At 41.0% G+C, this 21,072-nt stretch overlaps 1 protein-coding gene across 1 annotated transcript in view; it reads left to right on the top strand.

The window, feature by feature from the left end:
- Window positions 1-21,072, top strand: part of LOC111973065 (Krueppel-like factor 12) — a 141,898-nt gene that overhangs the window by 28,607 nt on the left and 92,219 nt on the right. Inside the window, exon 2 of the mRNA XM_024000238.2 lies at window positions 15,611-15,692. Within this exon, the coding sequence (XP_023856006.1) occupies window positions 15,627-15,692 (66 nt within the window). The 5' untranslated portion in view covers window positions 15,611-15,626. The remainder of the gene's footprint in view (window positions 1-15,610; window positions 15,693-21,072) is intronic.

The raw sequence follows: 21,072 nt of genomic DNA, 5'->3' as shown, positions 1-21,072 counted from the left end.
TCACCCTCCCTCACCCCCTTGTTCCTCTCTCTCTCTCTCTCTCTCTCTCTCTCTCTCTCTTCTCTCTCTCTCTTCTCTCTCTCTCTCCTCTCTCTCTCTCTCTCTCTCTCTCTCTCTCTCCTCCTCTCTCTCCTCTCTCTCTCTCTCTCTCTCTCTCTCTCTCTCTCTCTCTCTCTCTCTCTCTCTTCTCTCTCTCTCACGGACACACGCATGCGCCACTCACAAGCACACACACAGTTGCTTTGGGCGTGCTCAACATGGGAACAAAGCATTGATGATGTTGTTTTTCTTTTTCTTTTTTTTTTCTTTGGCAATATAAACACATGTTTCCCATACCAATAAAGCCACTTTGAATTGAATTGAGAGATAGAGAGAGAGTGAGCAAGCGAGAGAGAGTGTGTGTTTACTCCTCTTCTGAAAATACTGTATAAGCAGATAACCAAAGAGAGCATAGGAGAAAATGTTCCATATCCTTTCTGGTTTAAGATATCATCCTATTCTAGATCCAAAACTACTGAATAGTTGAGGTCCAATATACATCATTCCAGATCTACTAGGTGCCAGAGCTCCCATTGTTCAAGTCTAAGTTGCTACATTTTCCTGTATTGTGATCTTGGAAAATATTTCCAATCGGACTATGATGCACACACATGCACACGCTCACCCACCAGCCAGGTCACCTGTGATACAAGTCTGTATTAAACGTCCATCCATGTGTCATGACTGACGACGATAATCCAAAACCGAAATCTGGGGCACCACGAGAGTGGTTCTTTAAAGTTACCATCTCCCGAAATAAACTCCAGAAAGGTCTTTACCTATCACATCTTTAAACAGTCAACTTATTCATCATAACATTGTATCATATCACCATTCTGAACAGTCGTAACCTCCTTGCATCTGAAAAAAACTGAGCCTTACTTATGGTTCAGTAGTACACAAAATGGTTTAATTATTTATTTAGTAGCTACTTCAATGGGAACACAGGATAAACACAAACACACTCTCCACTGGTTATTGACTGGATACTTAATATACTGAAAACTGGTTACTAGCAAGATGACAACTACATGGATGCTTGTTAAGCTAGATATTTTTTTGCATTGGAGGTGTCTCAATCTACCGCATCCACCAGTGTCGCACTTCAGCATATGCGGTGAAAGGTGGCAGAATTAGAGTAGTGTTTGTCAGACCATGAGATATCCTGAAAATCGGTCTTCTCAGGTAAACGTCTGTAGCATCTGAATGGCCCACTACTATGACCGCTCTAAGGAAAGGGGAGACACCCTCGAACATGCTGGTGTTCTCCGTTTTGCTCTACGACCCCCACAAGTGTCAGGAGACTTGTCCAAAGTCGGTACTGTCGACGTGCCAAATTCTGTTTTGTAAACGTCTGTTGCGTCCGAATGGTTTGGCTCACTTCTATGACCCCTCTTTGGAAAGGGGAGATTCTTACGAACACAATGGTGTCACGGGACTCGCCTGAAGGTAACCGGTACAGGTAAAAAAAAAACGAATGGAGTAGGAAGGTAGTTTTGCATCTACTCCAAAAAGGGGTTAAATATGTGTAATTTTTTTTAAATATATTTCCAGAGTTTTTTTAATATCGCCTATATTTAGGGCAGAAACTTCAAATCCTTGTTTCTTAAGAGTTATTTTTTTGACTGTCGTTTTTGCGTTTCTATGGGCGTCAATATTTATTTTTATTTCAATATCTAAAGGGGTCCTAAAACTCAAAATCAAATAACTGAATGAATGTGTGACCATTTAAAACAATTCTAAGCTGACATATGTCAGCTTAGAACCCCGCCCCCCCCCCCCCCCCCCACACTTCCCTAACATGTTAGATTCTAAAGAATTACATACAAAAAAAGAGTTTCAGTTGCACAATGACTGGACTGGACTGGACTGGACGTGTGTGTGTGTGTGTGTGTGTGTGTGTGTGTGCGTGTGCGTGTGTGCGTGCGTGCGTGCGTGCGCGCGTGCGTGTGAATGAATATGGGGTCACCATGAGTCCCTGAAGTTCAGTGTTTTCTTCGGAGGCCTGTCACTTCCTATTGATCCGTTAGTCATTCTGTCTGGCTGTGCCTGGTTGGGCCTTATCCCTTTACACCAGCTGATTGGCCCAGTCACCATAGAGCTGATAGCCATCAGAGAGTTAGGAGGGAAGATGGAAGATGGAAGGGGAAGAGGAGGAGGGAGGAGGGTGGTGGATGGAAGTTGGACACACACACACAAAATAGTAAAACATACACAGTCATGCAAACATGCACGCATGCACGAGCACACACACACACACTTTCTCTGTCTGACACACACACACTCTGACATACCTTTGTCCCCACCCCCTTCATTTTTGTAGGGTAGACTTGGCCTTATTCTAGCCTGGTTCCTCTCTGGGGATTAAGTGTGGGTCAGTGGAGGGAGAGAAGGGGGAGGGGGTTGTAAATGCCTCAATACTCCACAGTCCACAGCCCACTTCAACCCCCACCCAGTCTCCCTCACACCTGGGATGATCATTTCATTTTGGAGCAGAGCAAATGGAAAGATGATCTTAATCTCCTCTCCTTTATCTCTCCCTATCTTTCCATCTCTCCCACACACAGAGTTGTATATTGCTGATGGACTACAACAGCACTGGCTTACCTAGTCTGGAGATAGTAGCAAAAGCCATGGCCTGTTTTCCTTGTTTCCATCACTCAGACGGGGGCAGTATAGGAGCATCATGGCAAAAACTGTTAGACTGGCCAATAGCTTCTACCCCCAGACCATTAGGCTGCTGAATAGCCACCACTGCTGCACCACTCAGGGGCTGCTGAGTGGTGCAGCAGTCTAAGGCACTGCATCTCAGTGCTAGAGGCGTCACTACACACCCTGGTTTGATCCCGGGGTGTGCGCGCAATTGACCCAGCATTGTCCGGGTGAGGGGAGGGTTCTGCCCGGGGTAGGCCGTCACTGTAAATAAGAATTTGTTCTTAACTGACTTGCCTAGTTAAATAAAGGTTAAATAAAAAACGTTTAAATAAAAACCTGCCCCCCCCCCCCCAGATGCTGCTCCCCCTATGGACATTTCCCCCCCACACTTCAATTGACTTTTTACCCTGCTCCCACCCCGATGGACCTTTATCATTGCCACATTTGTTAATAATATGTGCATATTATTATTTATATTTTTACATTGTCTATTTTTATTATATTTGTATTGTTTTATTTCACTTTGTCCTGCAGTTTTTACCCCCAAGCCATAAGACTCCTGAACAGGTACCCGGACTATTTGCATTGTGTGCCCCCCCCCCCCCCCCCCCCCCCCCCCCCCAACCCCTCTTTTACGCTGCTGCTACTCTCTGTTTATCTTATATGCATAGTCACTTTAACTATACGTTCATGTACATACTACCTCAATTGGCCCGAAACAACCAGTGCTCCCGCACATTGGCTAACCGGGCTATCTGCATTGTGTCCCACCACCCGCCAACCCCTCTTTTTACACTACTGCTACTCTCTGTTAATCATATATGCATAGTCACTTTAACCATACCTACATGTACATACTAACTCAATAAGCCTGACTAACCGGTTTCTGTATATAGCCTTGCTACTCTTATTTTCAAATGTCTTTTTACTGTTGTTTTATTTCTTTACTTACCTACACACACACACTTACACATACATTTTTTTTGCACTATTGGTTAGAGCCTGTAAGTAAGCATTTCACTGTTGTATTCGGCACACGTGACAAATAAACTTTGATTTGATTGTTGGAGCTCGGAGCTCATGAATGCCATTGTACCCTGTAATTACATCTGTAACCCTGTACATGTGACTATTAAACTCTGTAATCTAATTATTTTGTCACATTTTGCGACCCTTCGTTGCATGCTGCAAATTCTAGCTGGTCACTTCAATCCAAACATTCTATTTTTGGGTGTGGTTAAAACCATGATTTTTTACCTTGAGGTAAAGTGATATGATAGTTTACGTTTACGTTATGGCAGTCGATATGTTCCATCATCTTATGATGCATTCTGTCATTCGATCACACATAGGGAAAGCTACAAGTCTTTCAAAAGAAAAGAGCGGAATCAATCAACACAATTAAATCCAGTTAAAGTTTTCCAATGTGACCTCCTTTAGAGAGATAGTCACTTCATTACTCAGTGTTAACTCTCCCTCTCTGCTGTTATCTGGGTGGTCATTACATAGACCACCATTGCCCTGCTCTGCCAATTGATTTCCTATGGGGAAGCTGCTCTCGGACAGTTCATTAAAACTTCTTTGGGATCGGTGTCCCTTCCATGGGACGGTTGAGCTAATCTAGGCTAATGCGATTAACATGAGGTTGTAAGTAACAAGAACATTTCCCAGGACATAGACATTTCTGATATTGGCAGAAAGCTTAAATTCTTGTTAATCTAAACGCACTGTCCAATTTACTGTAGCTATTACAGTGAAATAATACTGTGCTATTGTTTGTGGAGAGTGCACAATTTTGAACATGAAAAGTTATTAATAAACAAATTAGGCAAATTTGGTCAGTCTTGATACAACATTTTGAACAGAAATGCAATGGTTCATTGGATCAGTCTAAAGCTTTGCACATACACTGCTACCATCTAGTGGCCAAAATCTAAATTGCACCTGGGCTGGAATAATACATTATGGCCTTTCTCTTGCATTTCAAAGATGATTTTTTTTAAATACAAAAGAACAGTTGTTTTTTTCTTTGTATTATCTTTTACCAGATCTATTGTTATCCTACATTCTTTTCACATTTCCACAAACGTCAAAGTGTTTCCTTTCAAATGGTACCAAGAATATGCATATCCTTGCCTCAGGGCCTGAGCTAAAGGCAGTTAGATTTGGGTGTGTCATTTTAGGCGAAAATTGTTGCTGCTCTGAGTCTACTGGATTAGCTTATTTAAATACTGTCACTGTAAAAAAGCTACTGTAATTCTGGGAAAACTCCAGGGATGGCAAACCAGTGGAGGTACACCAAACTTTGTTTTATATACAGTGATCCCTCGCCACTTCGCGGTTCACTTATCGCGGATTCGCTATTTCGCGGATTTTCATAATGCATTTTTTTTTTTTTTTTGGTGCATTGTGCTCTGCATTCTGATTCGCTAAAAACTCACTCCCGCTTCTTGTATCAAAACATGCTACGAATTGTGCTATCATTTTGTCGTCTCGTGCAGTTATGTGTACGTACATAAAACAGCTTGGCAAATTTACATTAAGTTGGCCAAATTATCTTGTAATTTCGAACATCTCCTAAACCCATAATGTCGACGAAACGGCCTACACGGAAATAACTGTATTTGTATACATGTAATAGTTGCTAATTGTAAAAAAAAAAAAAAGTTTTCTATTTCGCGGATTTCACTTATCGCGGGTCATTTTCGGAACGTAACCCCCGCGATAAACGAGGGATTACTGTACTCAGAGGGCCGGTATTAGCATGTTTTAACCACTCCTATATAAATTATATATTATCGGATACTCAACAAGAAGATCTAATTTCGTTATTTCTCAAAAAGGATCCAAGTGGTATACAAAAAGATCCTGTCCATTTAAAAAATTGGAGGCCTCTCACACTTCTAGCTAAATGCTTAGTGCATAGAATTAAAAAGGTTTTGTCATATATTATTCATCCTAATCAGACAGGTTTTTTACATGGACGATACATTGGAATTAACATTAGACAAGTACTGGAAACAATAGAACACTATGACATATCTAGGAAACCAGACCTGGTATTCGTAGCTGACTTTGAAAGGCCTTTGATAAAGTATGACTGTATATAAATACCTGTAATATTTCAATTTTGGAGAATCTCTTATAAAATGGGTTAAAATTATGTATAGTAACCCTAGGTGTAAAATAGTAAATAATGGGCACATCTCAGAAAGTTTTAAATTGTTAAGAGGAATAAAAGAAGGTTGTCCACTATCGGCATATCTATTTATTATTGCCATCGAAATGTTAGCTGTTAAAATCATAACCTACAATAGTATTAAGGGATTATAAATCCAGGGATTTAAAACAAAGGTGTCATTGTACGCTGATTCATGTTGTCTTTTAAATCCACAATTAGAATCCCTCCACAGCCTCATAGAGGATATAGATATTTTTTCTAACCTTTCTGGATTAAATCCAAATTATAATAAATACGTATTACGTGTTGGATATTACGTATTGGATCACTCAAAATACAACTTTTACATTACTATGTAGTTTACCAATAAAATGGTTTGACGGTGATGTGGACATACTCGGTATACATATCCCGAAAGAAAGAAATGTTCTCAATCCAATACATTTTAATAGAAAGTTAGGATAAATTGATTTGATCTTGCTATCATGGAAAGGAATATACCTGTCTATTTGTGGATTTTTTTTACCTTTTATTTAACTAGGCAAGTCAGTTAAGAACACATATTTGTTTTCAATGGAGGCCTAGGAACAGTGGGTTAACTGCCTTGTTCAGGGGCAGAATGACAGATTTTTACCTTGTCAGCTCAGATATTTGATCTTGCAACCTTCCGTTACTAGTCCAATGCTCTAACCACTAGGGTACCTGCCACACTAATTAAATCACCCTTATTATCTCTTTAGTAATATCACAGTTTACCTATTTTCTTATTGTTTTGCCTACACCTAGTGAACTGTTTTATTTATTATATGAGAAAAAAGTATTATATTTTATTTGGAATGGCAAGCCAGAGAAACTTTTAAGTGCCTATTTATATAATGAAAATTAATTCGGAGGGCAGAAATGATTAAATATTAAAGCATTAGACATCTCAATAAAGGCATCCCACCCCATGTTCAAGAATGGCCTTTTTCCCTTTATTCAGATCACAACCGCTCACATTTGGATAATTGAAGGTAAAAATAAAATCTCCAAAATATCGTTATTTTTTAAACAAGCCATAGAAAGTTGGTTGCAATTTCATTTTAATCCACCTGAAAAGACAGAACAAAAAATACAAAAAATATTGTGGTTAAACTCAAATAAACTAATTGATGGTGGGGAAAAAAAATTGACTAAATGTTTTTTTTAAAGTATAGTCTTTGTAAATTATATCATAAATATGACTGGTGGAGTTATGTCACATGCAGCTTACACAGATATACAGTGCCTTGCAAAAGTATTCATCCCACTTGGCCTTTTTCCTATTTTGTTGCATTACAAACTGTAATTGAAATAGATTTTTATTTGGATTTCATCTAAGGGACATACACAGAATAGTCCAAATTGGTGAAGTGAATGAAAAAAATATTTGTTAAAAAAAAATAAAAAAAATACGGAAAAGTGGTTCGTGCATACAGTGGCTTGCGAAAGTATTCACCCCTCTTGGCATTTTACCAATTTTGTTGCCTTACAACCTGGAATAAAAATAGATTTTTGGAGGGGTTGTATAATTTGATTTACACAACATGCCTACCACTTTGAAGATGCAAAATATTTTTTTATTGTGAAAAAAACAAGAAATAAGACAAAACAAACCTTTGGAACCACTAGAACCTTTGGGCCTCGCGGGACCACTCTTCAAGCTAACGAGGAGTCATTCTGATTGCAACATTCTAATTGTTTAACATTTCTAATAGTTCTAATAGTTTCATCAGCTGAAATAAAAGATCCCAGCAATTTTCCATACGCACAGAAATTATTTCAAATTTAGTGCACATTTGTTTTGAATAAAAAAAAAAATCTCAATATGGACCTCGAGACAATTATTTAGGGGATTCACTTGTTACACTGAGTACATATCTGGTCCTGTATATCTGTTTTATTTTCCATACACACAAAAATTATTTCAAATTTTGTGCACAAATTTGTTTTGAATTAAAAAAATAATCATCTCTATGGACCTCGAGACAATTATTTAGGGGATTCAATTGTTACACTCAGTACATATCTGGTCCTGTATATCTGTTTTTTTACACATTGCAAAAATATTAATTTGGTGAAGGCCTTGTGTAACAGAATACATTTTTATTTGATTTCAAATTACACAATACCATTTTCATTAGTTTGTTACTCTAGGTTATATGTAAAAACAAAAAACACCAAAAACAAATATTCAAGTGTTCAATCAAGTTTATTCGTGGGGTGCCTTTGATACAACTATGAAACAGAAAGCATATGTGTTGGAACAAGGTAACAGCTTATTTTTATGACAAAATACAACCACCAAGATGCATGGTCATCAAGACGCGTGGTCAAATGATAAAAACATTAGAAACCAGTTGACACAAACCTTCGTAACTTTCACTTGCTTGACACACTTTAGCATACCTTTGTTTGGTTGCAGTGCGAAATAGTCTCCAGTTATCTCTTTATTGGTAAAACACACCAAGAAAATTGTGAAGAGGGCACGACAACGCCTTATCCCCCTCTGGAGAATGAAAAGATTTGGCATGGGTCCCCAGATCCAACATCCTGACTTGTTGCATCTTGACCTCACCGCCTGGTATGGCAACTGCTCAGCATTCGACCGTAAGGCACTACAGAGGGTAGTGAGTACAGCCCAGTACATCACTGGGGCCAAGCTTCCTGTCATCCAGGACCTAGAGTTGAAGTAGGAAGTTTACATACACCTCAGCCAAATACATTTAAACTCAGTTATTCACAATTCCTGACATTTAATCCTTGTAAAAATTCCCTGTCTTAGGTCAGTTAGGATCACCACTTTATTTTAAGAATGTGAAATATCAGAATAATAGTAGAGAGAATGATATATTTTACAGCTTTTATATCTTTCATCACATTCCCAGTGGGTCAGAAGTTTACATACACTCAAGTCGTATTTGGTAGCATTGCCTTTAAATTGTTTAACTTGGGTTAACGTTTCAGGTAGCCTTCCACAAGCTTCCCACAATAAGTTGGGTGAATTTTGGCACATTCATCGTGACACATCTGGTGTAACTGAGTCAGGTTTGTAGGCCTCCATGCCCGCACTGCTTTTTCAGGTCTGCCCACATATTTTCTATGGGATTGAGGTCAGGGCTTTGTGATGGACACTCCAATACCTTGATTTTGTTGTCCTTAAGCCATTTTGCAACAACTTTGAAAGTATGCTCGGGGTCATTGTCCATTTGCAAGGCCCATTTGCGACCAAGCTTTAACTTCCTGGCTGATGTCTTGAGATGTTGCTTCAAAATATCCACATATTTTCCATTCCTCATGATGCCATCTATTTTGTGAAGTGCATCAGTCCCTCCTGCAGCAAAGCACCCCCACTACATGATGCTGCCACCCCCTTGCTTCACGGTTGGGATGGTGTTCTTCAGCTTGCAAGCCTCCCTCTTTTTCTCCAAACATAACGATGGTCATTATGGCCAAACAGTTCTATGTTTGTTTCATCAGACCAGAGGAAATTTCTCCAAAAAGTACAAGCTTTGTCCCCATGTGCAGTTGCAAACCGTAGTCTGGCTTTTTTTATGGCGGTTTTGGAGCAGTGGCTTCTTCCTTGCTGAGCGGCCTTTCAGGTTATGTCGATATAGGACTCGTTTTACTGTAGAAATAGATACCTGTTTCCTCCAGCATCTTCAGAAGGTCCTTTGCTGTTGTTCTGGGATTGATTCGCACTTTTCGCATAAAAGTATGTTAATCTCTAGGCGACAGAACGGATCTCCTTCCTGAGCGGTATGACGGCTGCGTGGTCCAATGGTTTTTATATTTGCGTACTTTTGTTTGTACAGATGAACGTGGTACCTTCAGGCATTTGCACATTTCTCCCAAGAATGAACTAGACTGGTGTAGGTCTACACAATTTTTTCTTAGGTCTTGGCTGATTTCTTTTGATTTTCCTACAATGTCAAGCAAAGAGGCACTGAGTTTGAAGGTAGGCCTTGAAATACATCCACAGGTACACCTTCAATTGACTCAAACAAAGCCTATCAGAAGCTTCTAAAGCCATGACATCATTTTCTGGATCTTTCCAAGCTGTTGAAAGGCACAGTCAACGTAGTGTTGTATTTGTATTGTCAATCTTGTTTTGTATTTAACGCCACTTTAAATGTGTACATGACACTGCAACAAAATTTCCCCATGGGGACAATAAAGTAAGTAAGTAAGTAAGTTAGTGTATATAAACTTCTGACCCACTGGATTTGTGATACAGTGAATTATAAGTGAAATAATCTGTCTGTAAACAATTGTTGGAAAAATGACTTGTGTCATGCACAAAGTAGATGTCGTAACCCACTTGCCAAAACTATAGTTTGTTATTAATAAGAAATTTGTGGAGTGGTTGAAAAATTTGTTTTAATGACTCCAACCTAAGTGTATGTAAACGTGTGACTTCAACTGTATGTACTAGGCTGTGTCAGAAGAAGGCGCTAAAAATCGTCAAAGACTCCAGTCACCCAAATCATAGACTGTTCTCTCTGCTACAGTACCAGAGTGCCAAGTCTAGGTCCAAAAGGATCCTTAACAGCTCCTACCCCCAAGCCATAAGCCTGCTTGACAATTAATCAAATGGCCACCTGGAAAATTTGCATTGACACCCCCACCCCCCCGCACCCCTCGCACTTTGTTTTTATACTTCTGCTACTCACTGTTTATTATCTATGCAGAGTCACTTTACCCCTACCTACATGTACAAAATTACCTCGACTAACCTGTACCCCCGCACATTGACCCATCTATATAGCCTCATTATTGTTATTTATTTATTAACTCTACTCTACTTAACTCTACTTTCTTAAAACTGCATTTTTTTGTTCAAGGGCTTGTAAGTAAGCATTTCATGGTAAGGTCTACATCTGTTGCATTCGGCGCATGTAACAGATAGAATTTCATTCGATTTTATCGTGTCCTTGTCATCTTGTCATTCTTCAGAACCGTTGTGGAGTACAACGGCTGTGCAGGTGCCTTATTTTGCGCAGAGGGAGGGATCTCCCATCTCACTTTGTTCATGGTGCCGGCCAATTACAGTGAAGTGAAGAAATTGTCCGTGGTGACATTTCTCCCCTTGCCATTGTAAGGTTCCACAAGCCTCATTACCACATGTTCTGACACTCGCTCACCTGTTGCCTGATGTGGATATTTTCCCAGATATTGAAAGCCGTTCAGCGGGTACAATTATGCGCACTCAGAGTAGACTGATAAGACTGTTTTGGATTTGGTGGACTGATATAGGGTACATACCATTTTGAGATAATCAATAGAACAGATCAATACAGATCAAAACAGGGCCCGCCCTGTTCTTTAATCACGATCGGTGATTACATAATTATGCATCATTCACTTCCTGTCGCTCATCAACTCAACCATTCACCTACTTTCTCCCCATCATACTTTACTTAATTTATTTACTTATCTGTTGTTATATGTGTCAAATTAATTTCTGTATAGTTAGGTTCAGTTTCGAGGCAGTTATTAGTGTGATTGGGAGGAGGGGGCAGTTATTAGTGTGATTGGGAGGAGGGGGCAGTTATTAGTGTGATTGGGAGGAGGGTGCAACAGGGGAAAACCATTAACAGGGGAAAACCTTCAACTGGTTAGAACTCCAGTTCTGTTTGTGATATTAGGATTCTAACACTGACAGTGTTATATAGACTTCTTTAGGAAAAGTCAAGAACGGAGGGGGGCATGACTTTAAAAATGTAGTAATACATGTTTGTTTTATTCATGAGCAGTCAAAATGACTGCTTTAGCAGCTGTAGAGTTAAACATGGTGTATGTCTGTGAGGTGATCAATTGAAAGGAGAGAAAAAACCTCTCTCATGGTACATTTCCACTAGGACAGCCCCTCACACTAGGGTGTCGCCAGTGTTTTATGTTAATGTCAGCTCTAGTGTTATTGTGTTTCCATCAGGATCATTAAAGTTCACAGTTGGCCATTGAAACAGTATGTAAATGGAGGCTGAAAAGTACCAGTGGCCTGGGCTTGGCCCCAAGTTAGAGCAGGTCCACCGAAGCCATGGCCCAGTACAGTAGACGGAAACAGAAAAGTCTGAGCCTTTAGGCTATCAGCCTGAATACCCGGATAACCACATGCACGCATGTATGTGCACACACACAAACCACACGGAAACACGCTTCATACGTGATGAGAATTGCATGAGACATGACGACGTGTGTGTGTGTGTGTGTGTGTGTGTGTGTGTGTGTGTGTGTGTGTGTGTGGTGTGTGTGTGTGTGTGTGTTGTGTGTGTGTGTGTGTGTGTGTGTGTGTGTGTGTGTGTGTGTGTGTGTGTGTGTGTTGTGTGTGTGTGGTCTGAATCCCCTAAGTAGTCCTGGCTTTGGAGCTATTGTATTGTTGTCCAGGATGTCCTTCGGCTTTAGGTCTTGGGCCTAGATAGCGTTGCTATGGCAATCATGGGTTGGAGCCTCACTCCAGCCTCTAGCAATGTGAGGAGGAGGAGAGGGGAACAAAATAGAGCGCTGATGGCGCATTGCCACTAGCAATTTACTCTGGTGTTTTACACACATGTACACACACACACACACACACACACCACACACACACACAACACACACACACACACACACACACACACACACACACACACACACACACACACACACACACACACACACACACACACACACACACACACACCACACACACACACACCACACAACACACCACACCACACAACACACACAGACACACACACACACGTCTCCATACTACTGCTAATGCTGAGGAGCTGCCCACATTATTGGATGAGTGTGCTTTGTGTATCTGTTATTGTGAGAGGTTTCTGTGGGGCAGAGGGATGGCTGATTGGTGATATGGATGTATGGTGTGTGTGTTTGTACTGTATGCTTACGTGACTGTGAAGGATATAGTCCGATTCCGATTTAGTAACACATACATAGTACTTTCTTGTTTCAAATATGCTTTAGGGAGTGAACATTATTTATAATAAGGGTTACATGGAGAAAATCAGACCTCTCTGAAATATAAATGGATGGTCCTCCCTTTAGCAAAATATATTTTACCTAAACTCTCCCTGAATGCAAAAATAAAAAATAAAACCCTATGCACAAAAAAGTGGATAGCAAAAAGTGGATAACTGTTTACTCTCACTTCTTGGACAGACCAGAGCCCTTTAAATATGCAGTTTTTAGAAACTGTTCGTCTTGTAAGCATTACATGGTAATGCCAGAATTCTGATAGAGCACAGGACTACGGGCCAGAAGTTTGTGGGTTCGCAGACCACCATGGACAAGAGTAGGGGTGGAAAGATCTCCTTTATGTTAAAAGCATTGCAGGAACGTACCATCGTATTTGCATGTCAGAGAAAAAAATTGCCTTTTATAAAAAGATGATGTGAGTTAGACCTTTAAACAGGTCAACATTCACAAGACGGCAGGGCCTGACGGACTACCAGGACGTGTACTCCGAGCATGCGCTGACCATCTGCCAATTGTCTTCACTGACATTTTCAACCTGTCCCTGACCGAGTCTGTAATACCAATGTTTCAAGCAGACCACCATAGTCCCTATGCCCAAAAACACCAAGGTAACCTGCCTAAATGATTACCAACCCGTAGCACTCACGTCGGTAGCCATGAAGTGCAACGGCTGGTCATGGCTCACATCAACACCATTATCCTAGAAACCCTAGACCCACTCCAATTTGCATACCGAACCAACAGATCCACAGATGATGCAATCTCTATTGCACTGCAGACTGCCCTTTCCCACCTGGACAAAATTAACACCTACGTGAGAATGCTATTCATTGACTACAGCTCAGCGTTCAACACCATAGTGCCGTGAAATATCATCACTAACCTAAATACCCTGGGACTAAACACCTCCCTCTGCAACTGAATCCTGGACTTCCTGATGGGCCGCCCCCAGGTGGTAAGGGTAGGTAACAACACAACTGCCACGCTGATCCTCAACACAGGGGCCCCTCAGGGGTGCGTGCTCAGTCCCCTCCTGTACTCCGTGGTCACCCATGACTGCACGGCCAAGCACGACTCCAACACCATCATTAAGTATTCCCGACGACACACCAGTGGTATGCCTGATTACCGACAATGATGAGACAGCCTATAGGGAGGAGGTCAGAGACCTGGCAGTGTGGTGCCAGGATACCAACCTCTCCCTCAACGTGACCAAGACAAAGGAGATGATTGTGGACTACAGGAAAGGAGGACCGAGCGAACCCCCAATCTCATCGACAGGGCTGTAGTGGAGCAGGTTGAGAGCTTCAAGTTCCTTGGTGTCCACATCACCAACAAACTATCATGGTCCAAACACACCAAGACAGTCGTGAAGAGGGCACGACAAAGCCTATTCCCCCTCAGGAGACTGAAAAGATTTGGCAAGATCCTCAAAAAGACCCCCCTCTTTTACGCTGCTGCTACTCTCTGTGTATTGTCTATGCATAGTCACTTAAACTCCACCTACATGTACATATTACCTCAATTACCTCGACTAACCTGTGCCCCCGCACATTGACTCTGTACCGGTATCCCCTGTATGTAGCCTCGCTATTGTTATTTTACTGCTGCTCTTAAATTTTTTGTTATTTGTTATTAAAAAAAATGTGTTGTCTATTTTTTACTTAACACTTATTTTTCTTAAAACTGCATTGTTGGTTAAGGGCTTGTAAGTAAGCATTTCACTGTAAGCTCTACCTGTTGTATTCGACTCGTGACTCATGTGAAAATGTTGTATTTATTATGGATCCCCATCCTGGGGTCCAGCAAAATGAAGGTAGTTACATGTATATACAATTAAAAACATTACATTACATTTCACAACACATTAAGTGTGTGCCCTCAGGCCACTACTCTACTACCACATACAACACAAAATCCATGTGTACATGTGTGTATATTGCTTATGTCTGCGCCTGTGTGTACGTCTCTCCACAATCCCTCTTTTGTGTAGGTGTATTTTTATTTATTTTAAAAAATCTGATTTTACTGCTTGCATGAATTACTTGTAGAGTCCAGACGAATTGAGGATGTTCTGAGGGCAAAAGGGCTGCAATTCAATATTAGGAAGGTGTTCCTAATGTTTTGTACACTCACTGTATATTGCTCTAGTCAAAAGTAGTGCACTATTTATGGGATATGGTGTTATTTGGAATGCATTCATATTGTATGGTTGTGCCAATATAAATTAACAGGATCTCCATGCTTGTGCTATTGTGTATGAGTTTTATGGGAATATAGATATGGTCACTATACTGTATGTCTATTACAAATGGATTATTTGTAAACATACCGGAACAATCATGCAGACAAGTGATGTCAGTGAACACAGTAGTTACAAACAGAAAGCTGTGGCTTGTTCAGACAGAGAGAGAGAGTGGACTGTGTCTGTGTTCTTATATGTGACTGTTTCTTTGTATATGTCGCTGTGCTTACGTTTATGTTTGTCAGTGCACATACAGAATGTACAGCACAATGCCTGGCTATTTATCAAATTGTAAACATTTAAGCTCTAAGCATGTGTAAGTGTGCCATTTCCTTTATTTTTACACAGTTTACTGTTCTTTTAGTCAGCACCGTACGTCAGCTCATGCTTTTTACTGTATTTCTATGTGTGTCAAACTAAGATGCTTAGTCATGGTCAAACTCAGCGTCTGTCTTACACCTCCTCCCCCTTCCTCTATTTCTCCACAGACGGCCCGAGAACAGGATGTTAATGCTTGACGGAATGCCTGCAGTCCGAGTCAAAGCCGAGCCCCTGGAATCGGAACAAGGGGTAAGCGAGCAGTTGTTTTCCAGACAATTCCCTTTTTTCCTTTCTCCTTTTCTTTTCTTTCCCCCTCCCTGCAATAGCCCTATAATTACTCTCAGGCTTGAGAGGGAGAGCGAGGGAGAGACAGAGAGGGAGAGAGAGCGAGACAGAGAGGGAGGGAGGGAGAGAGAGAGAGAGAGAGGGAGGGACAGGGGGAGAGTGGGAGAGAGGGCGAGAGAGAGGGAGAGTGAGTGACAGAAAGAGGGAGGGAAGTAGAGAAAGAGAACGAGCGGAGGGAGGGAGAGAGAAAGAGGGAAGAGAGTGCAAGGACTTGGAGGAGTGGTTGGAGAGTGTGGTGGTGAGGAGGAGAGGGCCAAAGCAGCTGGGGTAGGAATGTATAGAAAACTTGCTGTGAGGTTGCTGTAGCCATCAGGGAGTCCATGTTGGCAGGGGGGCAGAGGGAAGATTTCAATTGCATACTCCTCACGTCTTCTGTCCTCTCTCCTCGTCTCTCAAAACCCATTGGATGAGAAGGCCAGACATCCCTCCCCTCTGACCTTCTCCTCCAATGGGTTTTGAGAAGGAGGCAAGGGGAGAGGAGAGAGGACGCAATGAGTATGCAATTTAAGATTCTCCCAGAGTCACTGCTTCAGGGAGAGACACAAGGAAAACTCCTAAAACTATGTACATAGTTTTGCTCTCTCTTGCTCTCTCTTTCTCCCTCCAATTGAAAATCAAAACACACACATGCACGCATACACACACACACACACCACAGTCTCAGCACTTGTGTACTAAAATCCCTGCAACCCCAACATAGCCCACGGGCTCCGGTTGCTGTAAAATTGCAACATTTTCTCTCAGCCTCATGGAAAAATGTGTAGATTAACATGAAACTAGCTTTGAAATTGCCAAACTCTCTCAGCCTCAATGCAAAATGTGTAGAATTGCATGAGATTAGCTATACAACTGCACATTTTCTCTCTGCCCCATGGCAATATGTGTAGAATTGCAGGAAGTTAGCTTTAAAAAAGCAGCATTTTCTCTCAGCCTCTGGCAAAACATGTAGAATAGTATGAGATTAGCTATTAAACTTCACATTTTTCTCTTTGCCTTATGGGAAAACCACAAAACTTCAGTGCGCCACTTGAGTCTCAGTCTCTCCTTAATTTGCTGTATGCTGGAATATGTATCTTTCTCAGCCCTATGCCTAAAACCAACCAACTGTCTTTCCCCTATACAAACACACTGTCATCCCTCCATCTCTCTGTCCATCTCTCACACGCCTACATACAGTCTCTCTCATCCTTCTTTCTCTCCCACCCTGTCTCTCACTGTACCCCTCAGACAGACCTTCAGTTTCAAACCTCTCTCACTTAAGTTCAATTCAAGACTGGCATGAAAAGTAAATGTCGATATATAGTCAGAACAAATTGCAACAATTGCTTCAACAATTCCGTTATACTGTAAGTACATAACGATATGAGTCCTAGCAGAATAAGAACTGAAAAACAAAGAAGACTCTCTCCCTCTCTCTCTGTCTCGATTATCCTAATACACTTCCTGTTACATGATGCTCTTGCCACCTGAGCATACCTTCCCCCCAAACTGTGTGACCACAGTATGCAAAAAATGGACACTTTTCATGGCCGTTAAGTTCGTTTCATCCTTTGCTTTTCCGTTAATTTGCATAATTAGTTACCTTTTTATTTAACCTTTATTTTGTCAGGGAGTCAATGCTGAATCCAAGGTCTCTTTTCCAGATGACACCTGTATAGCACAACAATACACATTAAAGTACAACAAATACATTCAACTACACATTAATGTACACATTAAAATACACATTATTATGCACAACAATATGCGGAAAAAGCAAAACACAATCATAAAAAAACAGACACATTCTTTAGTAAAAAGGTCCCTAACAACCATCTGAAATGCCCGAGAGGCACCACTTCCTCCAGTTTTAAAGTGCATTGTAGATCATTCCACACATAAGGTGCTGAAAAACCAAAAGAAGATCTAACATGCCCTTTGACGGGCTGCATGCTGTAGTGCAGTAAGTGAAGTGTAGGTCTTGTGCCATTCCTCTTTGCATCAGGTATAGCAGTTTTGTCATTGCAATTCGCTTTGACCGCTGGGTCAAGTCTTTGTGTACTACTACAGGAGTCCAACGTTATGTTATATTATTGTTTTTGCCCAAACAAAAGTTAAATTCTCTTTTGTCTAAAAATGAGTCCGCTAAAGTAGAGACATGAATTGGTCTTCTGCTGTGCAGAAGCTGTTGCTAGGTTACAACAGAGCTTTGTGTAGTGGTTACAGCTGTGTGTATGTGCATAAGAGTCCGGCCCATGTTTTATTTTTAGTGATGGCTGTCGTCAGTATATCCAGCTATGATTTGTTTTCGTTCATGTGTTGTCAATAACTTGTTGATTCTAATACATTTTGTAATAGCAGACATAATGTCCGTGATAGGCTTGGGGGTCAATTCTGAATTAGGTTGGGAATTGGTCTTTAATTCCAATTCAATTCATGAATTTGAATTGGCCACACCCCACAGGAAGCAGAATTGGAATTGAATTTCAATTCAAGGAAGTAGAAATTGATGAAATTAAATTAATTGACATTCAAATGGCAAATTTATTCCATACATCATCATGCACCTGTCTATGGTTATGTTTAATTATTCAGAGGCTTTCATCAATTGGTCTGGACCAGGCTGCGTGTAGCTTTTCAGCTACACTCCTTGTCACTCCTGTCATTTGCCAAAGAGAAGGGCCTTTCGGCAATCTTCAAATATGAACATTCTATCATTAATGAGATTGAGGAGATCAGATTATATAATCCTGATTCGATAACCCTCACAGCTATCATCCAATCACAATGTGGATGTAAATTAAACTGATAGGAAAACATTCTAACTTAATTCATGAATTTGATTGGAAACATTCTAACATTGTGCATTTTGACGTGAAACATTTAATTGTAAACATAAACATTGAGTGTGGGAGAACAGGATTTCCGTTTGTATTGCAGTTTTATCAGATCACACTAGATAAGCTCTCACCAAACTTCCCCGCCAGTTCATTGCGAAACCTATAGATTATTTTATATAGTGCATTCAAGAGCAAGCTGCTTCCTTCCTCGAATATATATGCTGAAGAAAAATATAAATTCAACATGCAACAATGGGTGAGTTAGTTAATATAAGGAAATCAGTCAATTGAAATAAATTCATTAGGCCCTAATCTATGGATTTCACATGACAGCGCAAGGGCTCAGCCATGGGTGGGCCTGGGAGGGCATAGGCCCACTCACTGGGAAGCCAGGCCCAGACAATCAGAAAGAGTTTTTCCCCACAAAAGGGTTTTATTACAGACATAAATACTCCTCAGTTTCATCAGCTGTCTGGGTGGCTGGTCTCAGACGATCCCGCAGGTGAAGAAACCAGATGTGGAGGTCCTGGGCTGGTGTGGCTACACGTGGTCTGCGGCTGTGAGGCTGGTTGAACATACTGCCATATTCTCTAAAATGACATTGGAGCTGGAGAGAAATAAACATTAAATTCTCTGGCAACAGCTCTGGTGGACATTCCTGACAACTGCACATTTTAGAGTGGCATTTTGTTGTCCCCAGCACAAGGTGCACCTGTGTAATGACCATGCTCTTTAATCAGCTTCTTGATGTGCCACACCTGTCAGGTGGATGGGTTATCTTGGCAGAGGAGAAATGCTCACTGGCAGGGATGTAAGCAAATTTGTGCACAAAATTGGAGAGAAATAAGCTTTTTGTGCATATGGAACTTTTCTGCGATTTATATTTCACTTCATGAAACATGGGACCAACACTTTACATGTTGTGTTCATATTTTAATTCAGTATATATTTTTAATTGCTCAAAATAAGTGACCAAGCTATATTGCTACTTCTGGGACACACATTGGGCTAGGCTACTGGTTCAAGAGCTATAAGAGGAATACAGAGAGGATGGAAGGGAGAGAGGCCAGTCTAGATTCCAGCAGAGATGCAAGAAGGAAACAGTTGTGCAAGAAGGGAATTGCACAAGAAGGGAACAGTGAAGACAGAGATGTGTGAGTTAGAAGTTAATTAATAGGCTGGGATATTAATCCATAATTCGTATGCTGGCCTATATATTAGGCCTAGCCTACTACAGTGAATTAGGCGACCACTAAGCAAGCCAGAGACAAACCATTTGTTTTGTCTGATGCACATCTTGTGCCAATGAATTGAAGTTGAACATTGCCAAATGGTCAGATGGATTAAATGTGCAACAAAAAAGTATAGAGCCTAGGTCTATTTAATGAAACCTTGGCTGTTGATGTTGGCAACAGATCACAAAGCAGGGAATCCCCGATTCCCTACTGAGGTCCTTCTTGGAAATGGCAAGTTCACTTTATCATCAATAAACGCATATCAAGTGCAAGTGCGCTGTCCAGCAGCTCACAGCAGGATGGGGTTGTCTTTTCAATTAGGAGGGACGCCTAAAGTGGATCGCACAAAACACTATGATCACATTTCCTCAATTTACATTTTAGACCTACCGTACGGGGACACCGATACATTTGGCAGCCAAGCATGAGTGATCATTGTCGCATTTTATCGTCGAGACATGATGTTGAAATACCTTCAATCTTAGTGTGAATGCTAATGCTGTGCATATCTTCCTCTGGAATAAGGCATTTGCTGGGACAATAATTACATAACCAACTTCTCGAGTAATATTATAGCTGTCTCTCTCTCCCCCCCTTTAAACCTTCCTGGTCAATTAATTTGATAGGCTACATTATTTTAGCATTATGCTATAATGTAGCCTAGGCCTACTTTCTGATGGACTACGGCCAAGATTTGAAGGTGTGTCTCAGTTTTAAATAGGAGAAATGTGTTTTGTGTGTGTCTGAGGTGCGGTGGTGGCTTTGATTGATGGGCCTTTTTAGGCTTTGTGTGTGTGTTGGTGTTTGTGTGTGTGTTTGTGTGTGTGAGAGAGTTTGCTTATTCTCTATGTCCATGCAGAAAGTTTCCTAAAGTAGCCTGTCTGGACTCCATCCCTTAAAACTCCTTAAGAGTCTGTTGAAGCACCTGTGCGTCAATCTAAATAACGTGATAAAAAAAACTATCCCAATCTACATCCATCAGTTTATAGCGGCGTCTCAATCCACCACATCTGCCTATGTCTTCTGCATCTGCGATGGAAAGTGGCAGAGCTACAGTGCTGTTTGTCAGACCAGGAGACATCCCGAAAAACCTTATTCTCACGAAAATGTCTGTAGAATCCTAACAGTTTGGCCAACTAACCACTCAATGGAAAGGGGATACTCTCAAAAACAGGATGGTGTTATACGTTTTGCTTTACGACCCCCGCAAGTGTCACGGGACGTGTCTGA

The sequence above is a fragment of the Salvelinus sp. IW2-2015 genome, linkage group LG2 (assembly GCF_002910315.2).
Source record: "Salvelinus sp. IW2-2015 linkage group LG2, ASM291031v2, whole genome shotgun sequence".
Classification (NCBI taxonomy): domain Eukaryota; kingdom Metazoa; phylum Chordata; class Actinopteri; order Salmoniformes; family Salmonidae; genus Salvelinus; species Salvelinus sp. IW2-2015.
This window is presented reverse-complemented; position numbering and strand designations above follow the sequence as displayed.